General features: G+C 40.0%; 2 protein-coding genes and 1 non-coding gene across 3 annotated transcripts in view; all 3 read right to left on the bottom strand.

Moving 5' to 3' along the window:
* Nucleotides 1–9,610, bottom strand: part of kif14 (kinesin family member 14) — an 18,041-nt gene extending 8,431 nt beyond the window's left edge. Inside the window, exons 1-17 of the mRNA XM_058401800.1 lie at nucleotides 8,396–9,610; nucleotides 8,026–8,280; nucleotides 7,775–7,862; nucleotides 6,221–6,319; nucleotides 5,777–5,829; nucleotides 5,655–5,685; nucleotides 4,929–5,036; nucleotides 4,711–4,827; nucleotides 4,458–4,576; nucleotides 3,063–3,235; nucleotides 2,676–2,823; nucleotides 2,534–2,597; nucleotides 2,243–2,427; nucleotides 1,052–1,154; nucleotides 814–968; nucleotides 231–378; nucleotides 1–143 (exon numbers count right to left, since the gene is read on the bottom strand). The exon at nucleotides 1–143 is cut by the window's left edge and continues 10 nt beyond it. Of these exons, the coding sequence (XP_058257783.1) occupies nucleotides 1–143; nucleotides 231–378; nucleotides 814–968; nucleotides 1,052–1,154; nucleotides 2,243–2,427; nucleotides 2,534–2,597; nucleotides 2,676–2,823; nucleotides 3,063–3,235; nucleotides 4,458–4,576; nucleotides 4,711–4,827; nucleotides 4,929–5,036; nucleotides 5,655–5,685; nucleotides 5,777–5,829; nucleotides 6,221–6,319; nucleotides 7,775–7,862; nucleotides 8,026–8,280; nucleotides 8,396–9,258 (2,852 nt within the window). The 5' untranslated portion in view covers nucleotides 9,259–9,610. The remainder of the gene's footprint in view (nucleotides 144–230; nucleotides 379–813; nucleotides 969–1,051; nucleotides 1,155–2,242; nucleotides 2,428–2,533; nucleotides 2,598–2,675; nucleotides 2,824–3,062; nucleotides 3,236–4,457; nucleotides 4,577–4,710; nucleotides 4,828–4,928; nucleotides 5,037–5,654; nucleotides 5,686–5,776; nucleotides 5,830–6,220; nucleotides 6,320–7,774; nucleotides 7,863–8,025; nucleotides 8,281–8,395) is intronic.
* On the bottom strand, nucleotides 4,171–4,289 carry LOC131360979 (5S ribosomal RNA). The gene has a single exon (XR_009205934.1). It is a non-coding gene; the product is annotated as a 5S ribosomal RNA (ribosomal RNA).
* A 681-nt stretch (nucleotides 9,611–10,291) lies between the features above and the next one.
* ddx59 (DEAD (Asp-Glu-Ala-Asp) box polypeptide 59) lies at nucleotides 10,292–18,489 on the bottom strand. Its single transcript, XM_058400795.1, has 7 exons — nucleotides 17,460–18,489; nucleotides 15,007–15,189; nucleotides 13,749–13,838; nucleotides 13,395–13,646; nucleotides 11,897–12,049; nucleotides 11,656–11,784; nucleotides 10,292–10,609 (listed from the first exon to the last, which is right to left on the bottom strand). Exons 1-7 carry the CDS (start codon nucleotides 18,279–18,281, stop codon nucleotides 10,349–10,351), a joined length of 1,890 nt encoding a protein of 629 aa, XP_058256778.1. The 5' UTR covers nucleotides 18,282–18,489; the 3' UTR covers nucleotides 10,292–10,348.
* Between the last annotated feature and the right edge of the window lie 5 nt (nucleotides 18,490–18,494).

Here is an 18,494-nt window from a genome sequence, read left to right as displayed (position 1 = left end):
GCCTGGGCCTCCATTTGTAATCGTTTCTTGTGCATGACCATTTCTTGTTCCAGGAACGACTTCGCCGTCTGCAGTTCCTCCATCTTGCTTGCGACCTTCTGCCTTTCAAGCTCCTGAGCTTGTTTTTTTTCATTCTCCTCCTCCTGAAAATTAAACAGGTCTTCTTTATTTACAAGAAAACTCTACAATCACTTAGCTTGTTATACTCATGAGCAGAAGCTTTAACATACAAGTTCTTTCTCCAGGATTTTGATCCGGTTCTCATACTGAAGCTTCTGATCGGATAACTCTTTCTGGGCCATTTCTCTGGCCACCTGGATGCCCTGAATCATCTCCTCTTTGGCTTTCAGTCGAGCATCTTCAATCTCTGCCTCTAGTCTGGACATACAATTATAAAAATATAAGACGGAGCAGAATAATAATGACTGTCTAAGGATAAGCTTATATGAATGGTAATGCATTTATTTCTAAGCAATGCAAACTGCTTGTTTAGGTCTATGCTTTATTTTAAATAGCCTTAAAATCACACCAACTTACCGCTACAGGTAAATCAGGATGCTACAATACACCTCTCTGAAAACTATATATATTGCCGATACAATGTGCTCAGTGATGTCTGAATGAATTAAATGAACTAAATATTTTATGTTATAAATGTGGTTTGCTACTAAATACACTAACAATTTCTGTGTAAAAAAATACTGAAGCGATTCCAAATAAATGTTTTGTGGAGTTTTTAGTGTGAATAAAAATAAAAAATGTGATGCAATGAAAATTTCAGTGGACAATAAACACTGTTTTTTTTTAACTCACTGAGCTCTTTGAGCTGAAAGTAGCTCATTCTTGGCGAACTCAAAGTCTTTCTGGCCATCTCCATTACTCCAACAGGACACCCGCTTTCCAGACTGCACCTCGGCCGGGTGGTTGAAGCGGAAATAGTGATCTCCTCCAAGAATCACTCGGTCACCCTTAACAAATCGAAAAATGTTAATAAAAACGGCAGCTGATAACTGATCTAAATGTTTGTGGTTTCATGGTGCATCTCTCTTACGTGGTGGAGGATGGTGGTTTCAGATACAAGGTTTCCATTCACAAAGGTCTTAGCATTTTCCATGGGTGTGATGCTGATTGAGCCATTAACATTGGAAATAACACTGAAAGAGAAATTGGGGAAAAAAATAAATAGGTTTCTGTGAACAATTTTCAAACATTTGACTCCAAGTCAAAAAAGTGTTCAGTGCTGAACACTGATTTTATTTGTGATGTCACACTCTATAGCAGTGGTTAATGGCAGATATGAAAGCAGACAATCAGGGTTTAAAGAATGTATATGCATTTGGGTTTTACCTAGCCTAATGGGTTTAAATGTTTTTTGTCAGTTGTATACAGTATTTTACTAGCAAAAAAAGCTTTAGTTGTATTTGCTGTCCATTTATCACTGTCCCAGTGTTATTTTAGAGAGATGTGAATTTTTTGCTCAGCTGGGGGTTCACACCCTACCGTTTCCCATCACCCTGGTCACCAGCAGCTAAACAGTCACAATACTCTACTTACAGAAACAACAGTGCCCTGACTAATCTTATGTCAGACTGATTTGATGATAAAATCATTGATTCCCTTATACTGATGAAAAGTCTGTAGATTTCTATTCTTCCACAAGAGTGTAATGCCAGTGAGAAAGGGTTAAGTACAAGTATTGCATAGCAAAGAAAACTGGGGTCATTGGTCTCTTGGTGTCATAGCTTGCCTCATACATGCCACCAGACAAAAAATAATTAATAATTAATAAAGTTTAGTGTAAAGCATGAAGTCTACTCTAAGCCCTATTTTATTCAAAGAAATGAATAAATAAAATAAATATAATGAAGAATATCTTGATTAATCTAATGCATTTATTCCTTCCTTTATATTCTATGCATAAAAGTATAAATCAAATGAAAACACAATATGAACTTCCTCATAAAGATACAAAATGAAATCTATTCTATAATAAATCATGTCATTGTTTTTTATTTAAATTAAATGTGCCTAATAAATGCTTAACCAACACTGCTTTCTATACAAGTGTATTTAAGAGACTTATCCGAGAGATTATACGATGACAGGCAGGACATGGGAGCCAATCAGACACTACTTTTCTTGAATCCAACAGTAAAAGTTCCCAATAGCCAGGTGTCCTTGTGGAACTCAAGGCATCTGATACCAAGATGGGGTATTATGCTGTTTTATTATGGCATCTTACCAATGTTCATCAGCAATAAGGGCCCCAGAGAGCTGGATGTCGTGGGCTGACTCAGATGTGAGCTTGCCGACCTTGGTCTGCCCCTCCTTAATCATGTATAAGAGCATCTCTGACAGCTGAGGATCCTCATTCAGGTTCACAAGGTTGGGGAGCCGGTTATCCACTTTAAATGTGATGCCTACACGCTGATATATCGAGAGGGAGGGAAAAAGAGAATATGAGCATGCTGCATTATAGACCAATAAAGCTCTTGTTAGATGCTAGAAGCCAGAATAAACAGCAAACTCTAACCTGGAGCTCTTTGGTTTCTTCACGCTTCCTCCTCTCGGCATAGTCCAGTTTCTCCTTCCATGTTCTATAAGGACAATAACAAAAACGTGTGAAACATCTCACAACAATCCCAATAAAAACAAAGTAGGTGCCTTGTGATTACCTGTGCACTTCAGCCATTTCACGTTCCTGCTGAGAGAGTTGAGTCTTCAGGGCAAAGATTTCCTGTTGGAATTGTCTCATCTTCTCTGGATCGATGCCCTGCGAACTCATTTGGGCAGCCCGCAGCTTCTCCACCTCTGCTTTCAGCTCTGGTGTTGAACACAAGCAACAGGCTAGATTTGTATATCGAAGTACATATTGTGTTCATCTACTGCCCCCTGCTGAGAGGATAATAAAGAAGCACTGTGCACCCCCCCACAACTGGCCAAGCCATGAAACTAAAAGTGTACTCGGGTCAAGGCAAGCTTTAATTGAACAGCAGGGAGAGAAGGTAGATAATTGAAGTGTGTGTAGATAGCAGGGGGAGCAGGGCAACAGGCATACTGACCTCTGATCAGCTTGGCATTGGTGTCCTCGTTGACCTTGGCTATGTTGATGATGAGGCGAGCCTGCTGAGCATAGCGTAGAGTGCTCAGGCTCTCGTCCATGTTGCTTGTAGCAGGACTCAGCGTTGCAATCATGGCAGTCTTCGAGTTGCCACCCAGGCTTTCCTTCAGTAACCTGCACATAAAAGACAGAATGACAAACATGTTCAAGCACCACAGAAGAGGGGAAAAAAGCTAGCACTAACTTGAAATAGCCACAATGTTCAGGGAAAATCCATTTCAGATGCAGGACTCTCTACAGTTTAAGTAGAACTTACTCAGTTTTACGTGACCTTACTACACATTAAAACAAATAGTAAAGAAGTGTGTTTTTTCTAATCAACATATTAAGGTCTGTTGTGTTGTGAGATTAATATTAACACATAAGATAATGAGATTTGGTGGGGAGACAATGTATATTAGTCAGTGGTTTACTAATTCAGGTTGGAAGATCATGTGTTCACATCCCACACATGACAGTGATCGATAGCCAGGGGTTTAAGGGTGTGTCTCAATCAGCTCAGTAGTCAAGGTACTGATCTGCCATTTTAAGGGCTCGCTCTCTTGCTCTGTCTATTTTTATCACCAAATCCTCACAGCGCATTGCAATGTTCACTCCCTAAAAAAAATCCCACAATGTACTGCAGAAACCAGAGACCATTAATACTCACTATGTTCCCTTACTGGAAATGAAGTAATATTTTCTGAAGCCTCCTCAGCTCAAAAAGATAGAAGACAAACTCTCAGCCCACTTGGTCTACAAACGTAAGCAGCTTGTTATCGTTGCTGTAGCTCCCGAATGCTTACTTCTATTACTGATGTTTAACTTTATTTGACGTTCTATATACGGGTTGTTTGATTCTAACAGCTTTTAATAATCTACTAGCTAGCCTGTGACCCTGCTTGAAGAACCATGACAAAAACTATTGTTCATATGGTACTTTAAACAACATGAACTACAATGCCATGTTATGTAACAATGCCTAACAGTGGCAGCTTGGTGCTTCTAGGATTTAAACTCACAAATTCGATCAGTAGTCCAACACCTTAACCACTGAGCTAGCACTGCTCAGCTTACAGCACCTGGTATTCTCAGGTGGTCTCCCATACAAGTACTAACCAAGCCCGACTCTGCTTAGCTTCTGAGATCAGACGAGATCAGGCGTTCTCCGAGTGGTATGGCCGCAAACCATAGAGAGTATAATTGGTCATGCTGAACACATTATCATTTTTCTATCAAAGCAAGACTAGCCAATCAACAGCACTGTGAACAAGCAGATCTATCCTAGAAATGCTGAGACACTGTATGAGCAGCAAATTCAAATGCTTTAATTCAAAATTAAAAAAGTATTTCTTACCATGTCAGGACAGACTCCCTGTAAGGGATGAAGATTTTCTTTCGGCCCTGAGCTTGCTCAGAGAGTGAAGAAATCACCTTCCCCAGAGTGAGCAAAGACTTGTTGATACTTGCTCCTTCCTAATGAGACAAAAAAGCAAATCACTTTTATTTAGAATAGAAATAACCTCGGCAGGCTGGTAAAAGAATTTTAGAATGTTCTGAAATTAGTGCAAAAAGAGGACAGTGGTGAAAGTGTGTAATGGTCTACGTACCCTCAGCCGTTCTCCACTGGTCTGAGCTGTGGCACAGCGCTCACTGCCAGCTAAATCCACCAGGTTGATTCTGCTGATAATTCTGTGATCATGTTCTTCCCCTTCCACTAACTCTGTCTGCATATGGACCAACACAACACAAATTAAACTGCACTGTTTTGTGTGTCTTCATTTATTTATTTTCTTCAAAAAAATTGTTTTTGCAAAAAATGACTAACCTTAGTCTGGGTCATGACCAGTGTGAAGACAGAGTGAGATCTGGAGCTTTTGTCATTCATGCCTGTAGCAGCAGTAGCTCGCTGTTTATTTCCTAGCACAAGCCAGGCCTGAAATGGGAGAGTAAGAAAGCATGGAGATCTTTAATGACATTTCTTAAATGCTAAAAAGAAAACCACAAAAAAAGTAGTAATAGCAGAAATGACCAGCTATTAAGAAAGAAAGCAAATGAGCATGACAGCAAGAAAAAGCAGGCAATTAAGAAAAGAAAGATGCAAGGGAAAAACACCAAAGAAGGAAGGAAGAAAGAAAGAAAGAAAGAAAGAAAAAGAAAGAAAGAAAGAAAGAAAGAAAGAAAGAAAGAAAGAAAGAAAGAAAGAAAGAAAGAAAGAAAGAAAGAAAGAAAGAAAGAAAGAAAGGAAGGAATGGAAAGAAAGAAAGAAAGAAAGAAAGAAAGAAAGAAAGAAAGAAAGAAAGAAAGAAAGAAAGAAAGAAAGAAAGAAAGAAAGAAAGAAAGAAAGAAAGAAAGAAAGAAAGAAAGAAAGAAAGAAAGAAAGAAAGAAAGAAAGAAAGAAAGAAAGAAAGAAAGAAAGAAAGAAAGAAAGAAAGAAAGAAAGAAAGAAAGAAAGAAAGAAAAAAGGAAAGGAAAGGAAAGGAAAGGAAAGGAAAGGAAAGAAGACTTGTTGTGTAAATTAATAATCTGTTTAACCAATATAATGCCACAGTACCTGGACATCAGCATAGGAGCTGACCACATTCCTGTTTGAAAAACATAAAACACAGATGTACAACATGGGCAATTTTAAAAGCAGAAAGAAAAAAATGATATTTAAAGGTCAGGATTCCTTACGTAGAAAGATCTGCGACATACGGCCCATCAGTCGGGTGCTCTCTGACCCGCAACTACAGCAGATGAAGACAAAGTACATATGACTGAATTATTAAACTGCATGTAGTAAATAAAGAGTGACAGTAAAACCGTGTAGATGGTCAACCTTTACTTAAATCTTTAGGTTATATATTAGCGCTCCAACAGATTTTTACAGTAATGTTAGAATTTAAGCTACAAGATGTTCCATCTAAAGTCCAGACTTTGTGTCACATTTAGTTTACACAAATTTAGCATTAGTTTCATATTTAGCGTCAGATATCGACTAAATGCATTCAAATTACAAAGAGTCTAACATGTTACAGCTAAGTTTCGAGACAGATCATAAAATAAAATCACGAATAAAACAATAAAATAAAATCAGGAGATGCTGACGATCAGAGTGAAAGAAAATGTTTTACTTACAGGCATCTTCTTTTGGTTTTGCTCATCCTTCACCACAAGCAAATCGTGGATCTTTTCATTATACACCTCAAAATAGCTCATCTCCAGGTGACAAGCTACCTGTAATAAATATTTGGAAACATGAGTCTTCGTTCAGTTTTGTGTTTCTGTTCACTGTCCAGGAAAGTTTTGATAATCGAGGAGTACTGCATGGCTCATGAATCAACACCACGTGATGTACTGCATACACCATGATAAAAAAAAGCATAAAGACAGATATGTATGTTCATATTCATGAAAGCAGTTTGAAATGCCTTATTGTGCTTAGAATATGCATATTGTGCATGTGGTCAGCAACAAGAAAATGTTCCTCACATCCTCACACCTCCACCAGCCTGAAATGTTGACACAAGGCAGGTTGGGTCCATGCTGTTGATGCTAAATTCTGACCCTAGCATCTGAACGTTGCAGCGTAAATCTAGATTCATCTGAAATCAAACAATATGTCTCAGTCTTCATCTCTCCAGTTTTTGTGAGTCTGTGCCCATGACAGCTTCAGATTCCTATTCTTAGCTGACAGGAGCTGAACCCGAGGTGGATTTCTGCTGTTGTAGCTCATCCGCCTCAAGACTGAGATGCTCATTCTCATCTGATCTCTCTTTTAAACAAGGTATTTCCACACACTGACTGGTTTTGCTTTTCCAAACCATTCTGTATAAATACTAGAGACTCTTGGGTGTAATAGTCTGAAACAATTAATAGTTTTCATGTTTGAGGGAAATACTAGAACCAACCCATTAGGCACATACAGCCTACACTGTCAAAGTCACAGAGATCCTTATTGTGATGTTTAATCTGAACATTAATTGAAGCTCTTGAACTGTACAGTATCTGCATGATTTAATGCATTGCAGCTTTGCCACATGAAGGTTTCTGCAGGAGTTCCTGTGGCTGATGAGTGCACATTTCACAAATCTATCACTGGCTTATTTAATAACAGTTCTTTAGGATCACAGCTCTTTTAAAGACTCAGAAGCATGTTACTATGAGCTTTAAAGTAATCTGGATGAAAAAAAACACACAAAAGCAATTTAGGTTTATACCTGGAAGTTAAAAGCATTATGTTGCTTCAGTTTTGTTCATCTGCTCAGGTATTAACCCTTCATGACCCCATTAAGGTGTGAACATAATCTCGGCAAGCTGTAGCCTATTAATTTGATGACATGTTTGATGAACGTGCTAGCTAGCATCTGTTAGGGACATAGTAGTCTTTATAAGACAGATGTCTAGGATTTGCTACAAAGTCAATAAAGACAAGTCTGACATACGCTTTTTCTGGTGTCAGAGAGACCATTTTCAGAAAAATAAAATAAATTAAAACCTCTTAAATAACATTTAGTAATGGGATTCTTCTTCAGCCGATAAGGCTGCAGCCTTCAACAATCTGAAGCTTGTGGCCAGAAAAGTGTATAAAAAGAGTTTCTGACACCAGGGACCTGACAATGTTACATTAGTCAGTCAAGCTCATAAAATTTGATGTATATGAGCTGAGAACTTGAAATGTAAAGAACTCACCTCATTTTTGTCAGCACTGGACACCCGTGCAAAAAGCTCCTCGCAGAATCTGGGTATCACTCCAGCCTCCTCACCAAAACCCATCATACTGGAATAGGACATGGATCACATTTATTTTAGAATTTGTCTTTGATTAGAAGACTGATTGTATCACATGCACAATGGCAAACAGGCTGTTATATTAAACCACTTTGTCTGCTGTTCCTAGTTTCTTTAGTTGTTTTTAAAATGGATGCAAAACGGTAACTTACGTGTAGGATTTTCCCGAACCCGTTTGCCCATATGCAAAAAGGCAGGTGTTAAAGCCTTCAAATGCTCTTTCAAGTAAGGGTCTAGCCAACTTTTCATAAATCGTCTGCTGACAAGCGAAATCCGGGTCCGTTTCCTCAGCCGAGTAGAAGGAGAAGTCAAAATAGAAGGTGTACATCTGTTTGGTGTCAGGATGATGAACTACAGTCTCGTGGTTCTTCATGAAAATCACCTGGCGGGCATTCTCATTCTTTTCCCTGCATTACAAGCAACAAATGAGAAACATAAATAATAAAACTCACTAATAATCCAATTATTAAAGGAATACTTAACAAAGAAAGGTTACGTGTAGTATTGTTTTTTTTTTTTTACCTGTGACTGAAGGGTCTGACTCGAACTGCCACAGTCACTGCACTGTTTTCCATCTTCAGCTCTTTAGACGATAAAGCTGCAGTTTGATTGACAGATTCAGCAGAAACCAGTGTTTCACATGGAGGAGGTTTAGACTTCGTGTTGAGAACTGTAGAAGGTTGAGTTGTGGTCTTTCTCATGCTGGATATCGTGCTCCGGTTTTGACTGATAATCGGAAACTTCTTATTGGCTGAACCTTGGCTCGTTAAGTCGGCGCTCGATTGCTTAAGCCTTTCAACACCTGTTTGTTTTAATAGTTTCGGCTGATCTTTCGCAGATAATTTTTCAAAAACTTCTTTCTTCACGCTTATTCTTTCAAACTGGGTTTTCCCGGTCGGGGTTGAGACTGTTTTCTGTTCTCTGTCCGTGCTCTTTGCTTTCTCTATACACTTTACAGGTGTGCTTACGGGCTTGATTGCATCTTTCGTGCTGTTTTTCAGTCCTCTTTCTCTCAGACTGGCAGATCGCAGAGGAGGAACTGAACCTGTCCGGCTGTTTGGCTCGGACAGAACTTTTGCACTAGTCCATGCTCGTTTCTCAGTCATGGTGGATGTGTGTGGATGAGATGCTTTACCAGTGGACCCTGCTCCTGCTCTGGTTCTCCTCTGTAAAGTTAACCGTTTCCCATCACTTTGTAGGTTCTCGGTATTTTCAGATGCTTCCTGATCACCAGCCACTGTGCTTTTGTTGTTGGTGTTTCTTCTTTGCAGAGTGAGACGACTTGCACTGGAGGCTTCATCACGTCTGTTTGTCAGGGTGGATATTATATAGGTCTTGTTGATCTCTTTAGAGTTACCCAGAGAGGATACTTCCTGGTTATCCATTTCCCCCCCTTCTCCAGTGCTTTCTGTCACTTCTAGTTAGCAATTCAGTAAATAATATGCGCTTTTTGTTGGATCAAAAATGCAACTTCATGACATATTTTTCCTTTCAGTCATGCTGGAGAATCTTAAACCATCCGACTGCTCCTAACTGTCACTAACGTACAACTTTATATATTTATTAAACTCGTCCGACTTTGAAGATTGTCAGCTCCGTCACCTAATAAAATAAAGCTAAAAGACTGTGTATATAAACCTCAATACGATCGCGTTCTTACGGAAAACAGACTTAAAGGCTTTGTTTACCTTTTACACCCAAAAAAGTTTCTCTTGCCTACGCCGCCATCTTGCCGCTTCAATTCAAACCACACTAGAGGAACACGATTGGTCTGCCCGGGGTGGTGACGTCAAGGAGGGCTTGAGGCGGCGGTGTAATGCGGCCCGTATATCAGCAGAGGGCGCTGTAGTTCCTCTGTACACTACTTTGCAGGGAAATTTCTTGTCATGCTGTTTGACAATCGTCTATTCAAGCAGCTTCCAGTAAGGCATTTCCCAGTATCCTTCCTTTTTTCAAGTATCCACACTGTATGTGTGTTGATATCACATTAGGTTCACAGTAACACAAAAAATTAAATTACAAAAAGACAGAGCAGAGCAGCTCTGTTGGGACTGGACCTACCCTATCTGACCATTACACCCATACTTGGTCCTTGTTCCACAAGGTTAGAAGCACATAATTGTATACAATTAGGAATTAAGAGGCTCAAACACTGTTCCAGCATGACAATGTCCTTGTGCACAAAGCACAGAACTCCATGAAGACATGGTGTGTTAAGGTTTGAGTGGAAGGTTATAGTACTCTGATGATTATCTCTATTATGGATTATTATGTCCATGACAACACTATCCATATTAAATATTGTTCTGTACCATATAACGATTTATCAGGACACTGGCTTTGTGTTTCACCAAGGTCGTATTTATGAGACAATTAGTGACACATTTTAATGAAATGTGATATTTATTTCAAAAAATTAAATTAACATTGTGTATATATATATATATCTATCTTGTATAAAAAAAAAATACAACATTACTTCTTAAAATGGCTCCTGTCATGCCTTTTAATAATGTCAATGATATTGCTCTTGGTCACAATATCACCTCCTGGTTTAAGACTTTTTCTGGCTCTTCTTTGCTGATCGTGTAGATGTGGGGAGTTGAGGAGTTGCGGTGGAAGCTGGGAGCCAGTCGGCTTTACTCTCTCCACTATCTCCAGAAACAAACGTTTATTGTTGTTGTTCATGAAGGTGATTGCCGTTCCTCTGTGCCCGAGTCTTCCTGCTCTACCAATCTGGAAGTGCGGGTTATATTTATTAAAAAAAAGTTATCACATCAGACTGTACAGGCATGTACCACAGAAATAATAGTTATAGGGGGCTTTTCACACTTGAAAGAGTTCCCCTGGTTAATGTAATCCCTGTCTGAACAGAATCCTGGATTATCTTCCTGTTCACACTTTACCCAGGGCTAACAATTAATCCTGACTCTTCATAATCTGACATGTTATACTGTACTTTCCTAAATCCTGGCTTAACCTTCTCATTTGCATATTTGTAGCATCAACAGCTATGATTGGATAATTACAGCATGCAACATCTTTAAATAACAGTTTGTCTCCTCAGTGGGGAAAAAATGTTCAGAACTGCCATTCTGTTTAAGCAGGTATTGTAATTTTTCATAGCTTTCTAATCTTTTTAAGTTAGTTGCGTAGTTCTGTCCAGGCAATCGTTGATATCCAGCTTGTGCTTTTTTAGTCAGTTTGACCTGGACAGACTTTTTGACCATAACTGTAACAATAAAACTTTCTCCCCTTTACTAAATTCGGCACGTTTTCCATCACAATTTGAATTTTTGTTCTATAAACACTACAGCTACTGTTTATACAACCCTGTGGGTTTATGTGACGGTATAAAGCATGTGACACGAGGCGTGTGCTGTTTGGTTTATGATTTGGTTTAACTTTGTACATGTTTGGCAGTGTAATGCAGGATTAACACTGAAAAAGTCTGGAACATTCCTCTACACAGGGTTAAAAGATGGGTTTAGAATGACAATAACTCTGGTTAAGAGTGGTGTGGAAAGCAATATGGAGGAACAAAGCTCTGAAGCAAAATACGTTTTCTTTATAACTTCACCGTGCAGATCAGTGGCACCTGGTGGTCAAAACTGTGAAGGTAGATATTAGAAAGGTGTAGTAGGTGTTTCAGAGGCATTTCTATTGTCTATTTGATTGAACATATGATAGAAATTATTTCAGAGCTTCAGTATCAAGGGTAAAAAAAATCAAGACACATTGCTAGGTTTAATCGCTGTTAAAGAAAGGCAGATCAATCATACCTGATGAACATACTCATCCATGTTTGTTGGCATATCGAAATTCACCACCAGCTTGACGTTGACCAGATCCAGTCCTCTCCCCAGTACACCTGTACTAACCACCACATCATACTGGCCCTCGAGCAGACCCTAAAAACAATATCCAAAGTGGCAAATAAAGGCATATTATTCATAGACTAACTTCAGTGTTCTAGATTTTTATCATCATGTTTTTTTCAAAAGGATTTCTGTAAACAATTACCTTGAGGATTTTGTTGCGCTCCCACTGTGTCTTGTCAGAGTGAATGGCTATGGTATTTAAACCCAGAACTTTGTGTACAGCCTCACATAAGAGGTCAGCGCCAAGTTTGCAGTCCACAAACACCACCACAGGAGGCTGGTAGAGTTTTCCATCCTGTGGGGGGAAAAAGAAAGCAGTGTTAAGATGGAGAATTAAGAGGGTTAAGAGCTGGAACATGTGATCAGGTCACAAGTGAACAGGTGTGAACGGAGTCCAGTGCGTGGTACAGACGCATCATGATCTAATCACTCAAATCAGCTTCAGAGTTAATCAGGAGGATAACGTTAGTGTGGACACTGCTACCTGGTGCTGTGTCCGTTATAAACTCATAAAAATCAATGTGGAAATGCAGTCAATCCACACCAAAATGCCAGAGCACTACAAAAATGGCAAGCGTGGATAGCTTTCAACACAATTCCATTTATTAGTATATCTAAAAGTAACAAACTGTTATATGCCTCTAGACATAGTGCTGTCCAAGATACCAGGGCAGGAAAAGCTACAAACCATCCTCAATATCCTCCATGGAAAATAACAAGGCAAAGATGATATGACCGGAAGCTGACAGAGCTCCAGAAGGGTACAAAGTGACTAAAGGGAGTACAACAATCTGGAAAATTTTGCACACCTTCCTCCCAATCTCGCACGCTCTTGACTGTAAGCTAAGTGGTGCACTCTCACTTTTTCTCAAGAGAAATGCAGAACCTGAAATAAAACCTGTCAATGTTTCTTCAACTGAGCTATAAATGTCTAATATTAACGAACATCATTTAACTCTATTTATAATGGATGCCACTGAAATATTTCAGCAGAACACGATCCGACCCAGCACTTTCTTCTCAAAGAGAAAATAAAGGCCAGAAATTTAAGCCCTTAACCCTCTCTGCTCCAGGTATCAGGATTAGTATCATGTATCATGCCTGACCCTGATCTCTGACCCCAAATAAAATAAAGAAAAAAAAGATAAAGAAATAAAAGAGAAGAAAGAATTTCACTGTGCTGTAATGTATATGTGACAAACATAAAGGCTTCTTCTTCTTCTAAGGAATAAGTAAGCTCAAATCATGAAGGATATAACAAAAATATTTTTGAATGCTTATGGGTACACATTAGATATTAAATTCCGGCTCAGTAAAATTAGAGGTATAAGAACAGGAACATTTATAGCCCATGATTACAGTCTGCTTTCTTTACATTAAATCACTGGCAGCTGAGATAATATTAAATTATCTGGGTATTAAAATTGCAAGAATCTTATAAAGTACCTTGTATAAAAATATTGTTTATATTTTCACAGATATTTCCTGGTATTTCCTGGCTTTGTTCTTCTGCGCTGTTAAAAGTGAAATCTTCACACAAAGCCTATTTAGTTCCTTCACCAGCATAAATTCAACAATATAACAATGTCAGACTTATCAACACATTACCACAGCCCTGTCTAGAAGAAATAGTTTCTTACATTCAGAATCTCAAACAGCTTCTTCTTCTTCGATGGCTCCTCTACCCAGACAACGATCTGGCGAACGTTAGCGCAGGGTTGATTCTTCTGGCCGACTGTAATGCGCACGGGATCGCTGGTCAGACGAGATGTTAGCAGCTCCGTTCCTGCAGGTATCGTGGCAGACGTGAGCAAAGTCTGATGGTCGTCAGGGATGTGCTCCAAAATCTCCAGCACTTGTTGTTGGAATCCCATCTTCAGCATGGTGTCAGCCTGACGTGGAGAAAAGAAGAGGATTTTTTTAATGAAGGAAAACAGCTAGAAGGAAAGAGGTTTAAATAAAGCTGCAAAGTGTACTGAATAACAGAATCCTACCTCATCAACAACCATGACCCTTACACAGTCAAGCTGGACAGCCTTTTGTTTCAGAATCTCGATGAGACGTCCCGGAGTGGCGATCACAATCTGCATGCACAGGAAAAACATGCAGGTTTTTCCCCCATTTTGTTTCATTAAATTCTTAAATACCTAGTATTTCGTATTTGTTTACTCTGTTGTCATTGTGAAAATGCTTACATTTGAATTTAATTTTTTTTTTTTTAATTTCAGAATAAACAGAGAATATTGAGTTATTTTAATCATTGTAAATATCTGGAACTCATTACACTTCAGAATTCAGCAGGCTCCATCTATGTCCTTTTTCTGTTTGTCTTTTTCTTTGCAAATACTGTAATTCAAATAATATGCTTTTTAAATACATATGAAAGGTGCTAGGTACAAACACCAGCAACAACAATTATAATTACTACTAATATTATTAAATACTGTTTACATGCTGTTTTTGCACACCACAATTCAATGCTGCCACCAACTGCTATTATATGAGTGTCTTATTGTTTACAATCCTCTTATTGTGCACAAATGCTCAATTACAGAATGTATACTGGTCTCTCTATTTTGTGTATCTGTCCTGTAGTGTTTTGTATTGTCTATTCGCACTAGGTTGCACATCATGCACCTTATGTGGCACCTACTTTAAGCCCTTAGGTCTGTGTTGTTTTATAGCATCATGGTCCTGGAGAATAAAACTCTCATGAATTGACTTGATTATTAGTATTAGTGGTAACACTATATGGCCAAAAGTATCTGTCATCCAGTCTTCTGTGAAAGTTTTCCACTAGATGTTGGAGCATGGCTGTGGGGATTTGTGTTCATTCAGCTACAAGAGCATTAGTGAGATCAGACACTGATGTTGTAAGAATGAGGAGGTCTGGGGTTTAGTCAGCGTTCCAGTTCATCCCAAAGATGTTCAGTGAGTCAGCGCTCTGTGAAGGGCCCTTGAGTTCATGGAGCTCTGTGCTTTGTGTCATGCTGGAACAGGTTTGAGCCTCTTAGTTCCAGTGAAGGGAAACTGGAAAGCTTTGGCATACAAATACAAGGCTATATAATTGTATGCAACAGTCTTAGGAAGAACCACATCTGGGTGTGTGATGGTCAAGTGTGCACAAGCCTTTTGCCAAATAGTGTAACAATAGTAGAAAATAGTCACTGAAACGGAAATAAAGCCCTGCCGCGGTGCACGCTGCTGAAAGAACACATTTTAAATGCTGGAATTAGTATCACAAAGCCCTACCTTAATTTTCTGTTTGAGCCGATGTAGCTGAGGGGGTAGAGGCATCCCTCCAACCAGTAGTGCAGTCCTCATGTTAGGCAGGCCTATAATCAGCTCCTTTACCTGTGTCTCGATTTGGATAGCCAGCTCCCGGGTTGGAGTCAGAATCACACTCACAGGACTGGGTAAAGAACCTGCTTCTTTCTGGAAATAGGCATAAATCAAGACAGTCAAAAGCACAAGAAATCAGTGTAATAATGGTGGTCTTTAGTTTTCCAAGATTTCAAGAAGAATTTCTGTTCCACAGTAGAAAAGAGGTCCAACATACACTATATTGCCAAAAGTATTCGCTCACCTGCCTTGACTCGCATATGAACTTAAGTGACATCCCATTCCTAATCCATAGGGTTCAATATGACGTCGGTCCACCCTTTGCAGCTATAACAGCTTCAACTCTTCTGGGAAGACTGTCCACAAGGTTTAGGAGTGTGTTTATGGGAATTTTTGACCATTCTTCCAGAAGTGCATTTGTGAGGTCACACACTGATGTTGGACGAGAAGGCCTGGCTCTCAGTCTCCGCTCTAATTCATCCCAAAGGTGTTCTATCGGGTTGAGGTCAGGACTCTGTGCAGGCCAGTCAAGTTCCTCCACACCAGACTCTGTCATCCATGTCTTTATGGACCTTGCTTTGTGCACTGGTGCACAGTCATGTTGGAAGAGGAAGGGGCCAGCTCCAAACTGTTCCCACAAAGTTGGGAGCATGGAATTGTCCAAAATGTCTTGGTATGCTGAAGCATTCAGAGTTCCTTTCACTGGAACTAAGGGGCCAAGCCCAGCTCCTGAAAAACAACCCCACACCATAATCCCCCCTCCACCAAACTTTTGGCACAATGCAGTCAGACAAGTACCGTTCTCCCGGCAACCGCCAAACCCAGACTCGTCCATCAGATTGCCAGATGGAGAAGCACGATTCGTCCCTCCAGAGAACGCATCTCCACTGCTCTAGAGTCCAGTGGCGGCGTGCTTTACACCACTGCATCCGACGCTTTGCATTGCACTTGGTGATGTATGGCTTGGATGCAGCTGCTCGGCCATGGAAACCCATTCCATGAAGCTCTCTGCGCACTGTTCTTGAGCTAATCTGAAGGCCACATGAAGTTTGGAGGTCTGTAGCGATTGACTCTGCAGAAAGTTGGCGACCTCTTCGCACTATGCGCCTCAGCATCCGCTGACCCCGCTCCGTCAGTTTACGTGGCCTACCACTTCGTGGCTGAGTTGCTGTCGTTCCCAAACACTTCCACGTTCTTATAATACAGCTGACAGTTGACTGTGGAATATTTAGGAGCGAGGAAATTTCACGACTGGATTTGTTGCACAGGTGGCATCCTATCACAGTTCCACGCTGGAATTCACTGAGCTCCTGAGAGCGACCCATTCTTTCACAAATGTTTGTAAAAACAGTCTGCATGCCTAGGTGCTTGATTTTATACACCTGTGGCCATGGAAGTGATTGGAACACCTGATTCTGATTATTTGGATGGGTGAGCGAATACTTTTGGCAATATAGTGTATCTTTCTGTCTGTTCACAAAATTGACTGAGGAATGTAAATCAAAGATCACACAATCTTTAATCATGTACTTGACCCCATCAGCCAGTTTTAATGCATTTTCATACTAGGAAATTCAATAAGAAGGAGCGCCATATTAATACTATTATTGTACTAATCCAAGAAGGAAATGGAGTGTGCCATGCTGGACACTTTTTGTACTCCAAGTTGGCCACCAGAGCCTGAAGCAGTTTCAGAAACGCTGACAGTAAAGTGAGAACACCACTTCAATAAACAAATGAGTTGGCCATCTTTATATTTTAAATCAATGAAAGAGGAAACTCCTATGGAGTAAAACTGTAGTGGCCAACTTGTACAGGTTACAATTTGAGGCCCAACCACCCTACATAAATCCAGGTACTAGTTCTGGGTTTCCCAAATCCATCCACCTTAAAAGCATCATTGAAACAGGCTGGAGGTGTCTTTAACAGTAGAGGGTTGTGGAATTAGGGAGTAATGGAAGTAGGGAGAAACTCCCTATTGAGTTTGTTAAGTGAGTAAGTTATGCTCTATGCTTACAAGAATAAGGTTCTGCGGTGTGAGTCCTTAAAGATTACCACAATGTACATTTACCCGGTTCAAATTTTGGAGTCTAAGTTAATATTCAGATTCATTTAAAATCAGATGATTTCAATCAAGTGTGTTAGTTCTGAGGAAATATCCAGGGTGTATGTGGTGTTGCAGTCATGATATTTTCACAGTTTATGTCAAATTCATCAACACCAACAATAAATTCTGTTACTTTAAGCCATTTAAACTAGTATTATGACTGAACCCTGTTTTCTAAGATTTAAGATTTTTCCACTTGCCATTCTGATGATAAATACTCCGTAACCAACCCCAAGAAATGATCTACAGATTTTACCTCCAAACAACGAACCACCACTGGAAGCAGGAAGGCAATAGTTTTTCCAGATCCTGTGTCAGCTGTGGCAATCACATCTCTCCCAGCCAAACCTACAGGAACCATCTGCATTTGGACAGGAGTCGGGGCCTCGTAGCCAGCCTTCTTCAAGTTCACCTTGAGTGCTTCAGGAAAGCGGCAGTGCTCAAATTCAATGATGGGCCTGGGGACATCCTGGCCTTCTGTAACAATTCCCAATTCTTTCTTCACCCTTTCAACCTGGTCTTCAGTCAGATCTGTTATGAAGGCATCCTCTTGATAGCAGTAACCGAGTCCAGCAGTGTTTGAAGTCGGGTCAGTAAGTGTTGTTGATGGAGAGATGCCTGTACCCTCTTCCTTTATTTTAGAGAAGACTTTTTCTGTAAGTCCCATGCACATACTGGCCAAGTGACTCGCCTTGCACTCCAGACTGCACACATCATTGTCAGTGTTGTCGCAGATGTACTCGCCATAACGGCCGCACATGACACAGACAGGTTCTCCTGGGTTTGGCCATCTCTGGCTTTTCTTGAACGATTTTACAGGATCCTCCTCTTCCTGCACCTCTTCAGTCACCTCTGTCTCATTTCTTACCAACTCTTCGCTTTGTAATAACGTGTCGTCTTTATGCGATTCGTCTGGTTTCTCTTCAGTTTTCAGTGGCAAACATTTATCCACACCCTGTGACTCTGTAGCATCTGAAACAGTTGCAGTGTCATCCAAGTTTCCTTTGCTTTTCTTCACCTCAGGGGTTATCTGACTGTCAGAAGCTCTCTTAACCTTTACTGATCGAGGCATAAACATCTTCCTATTCGGCTCATAACAAATCTGCCGCACACAAAACTAATACATTCATAAAGATTAAAATATCACTAACTTACAGTTGCCTTCTAGGACAAGAAGACATCACAAGACATTTGTTTTAAACCAGAAAACGTTTAAAGAAACTACAGAGCCTGTCGTGCTGCTTGTTTATGCTGCTGCTGTCGCGCAACTATGACGACATTGGCCGCTTAT

Source organism: Hemibagrus wyckioides, linkage group LG10, assembly GCF_019097595.1.
Source record: "Hemibagrus wyckioides isolate EC202008001 linkage group LG10, SWU_Hwy_1.0, whole genome shotgun sequence".
NCBI classification, from domain to species: domain Eukaryota; kingdom Metazoa; phylum Chordata; class Actinopteri; order Siluriformes; family Bagridae; genus Hemibagrus; species Hemibagrus wyckioides.
This window is presented reverse-complemented; position numbering and strand designations above follow the sequence as displayed.

Bases quoted from the DNA above. Each gene is read 5' to 3' on its own strand.
- ddx59 (XM_058400795.1), bottom strand. From the start codon at position 18,281: ATGTTTATGCCTCGATCAGTAAAGGTTAAGAGAGCTTCTGACAGTCAG. The intron at 15,190-17,459 runs GTAAAATCTGTA...GCCTATTTCCAG, and splicing joins TGGTGGTTCGTTGTTTGGAG to AAAGAAGCAGGTTCTTTACC. The intron at 13,647-13,748 runs GTAGGATTCTGT...TCTCCACGTCAG, and splicing joins GGGTCATGGTTGTTGATGAG to GCTGACACCATGCTGAAGAT.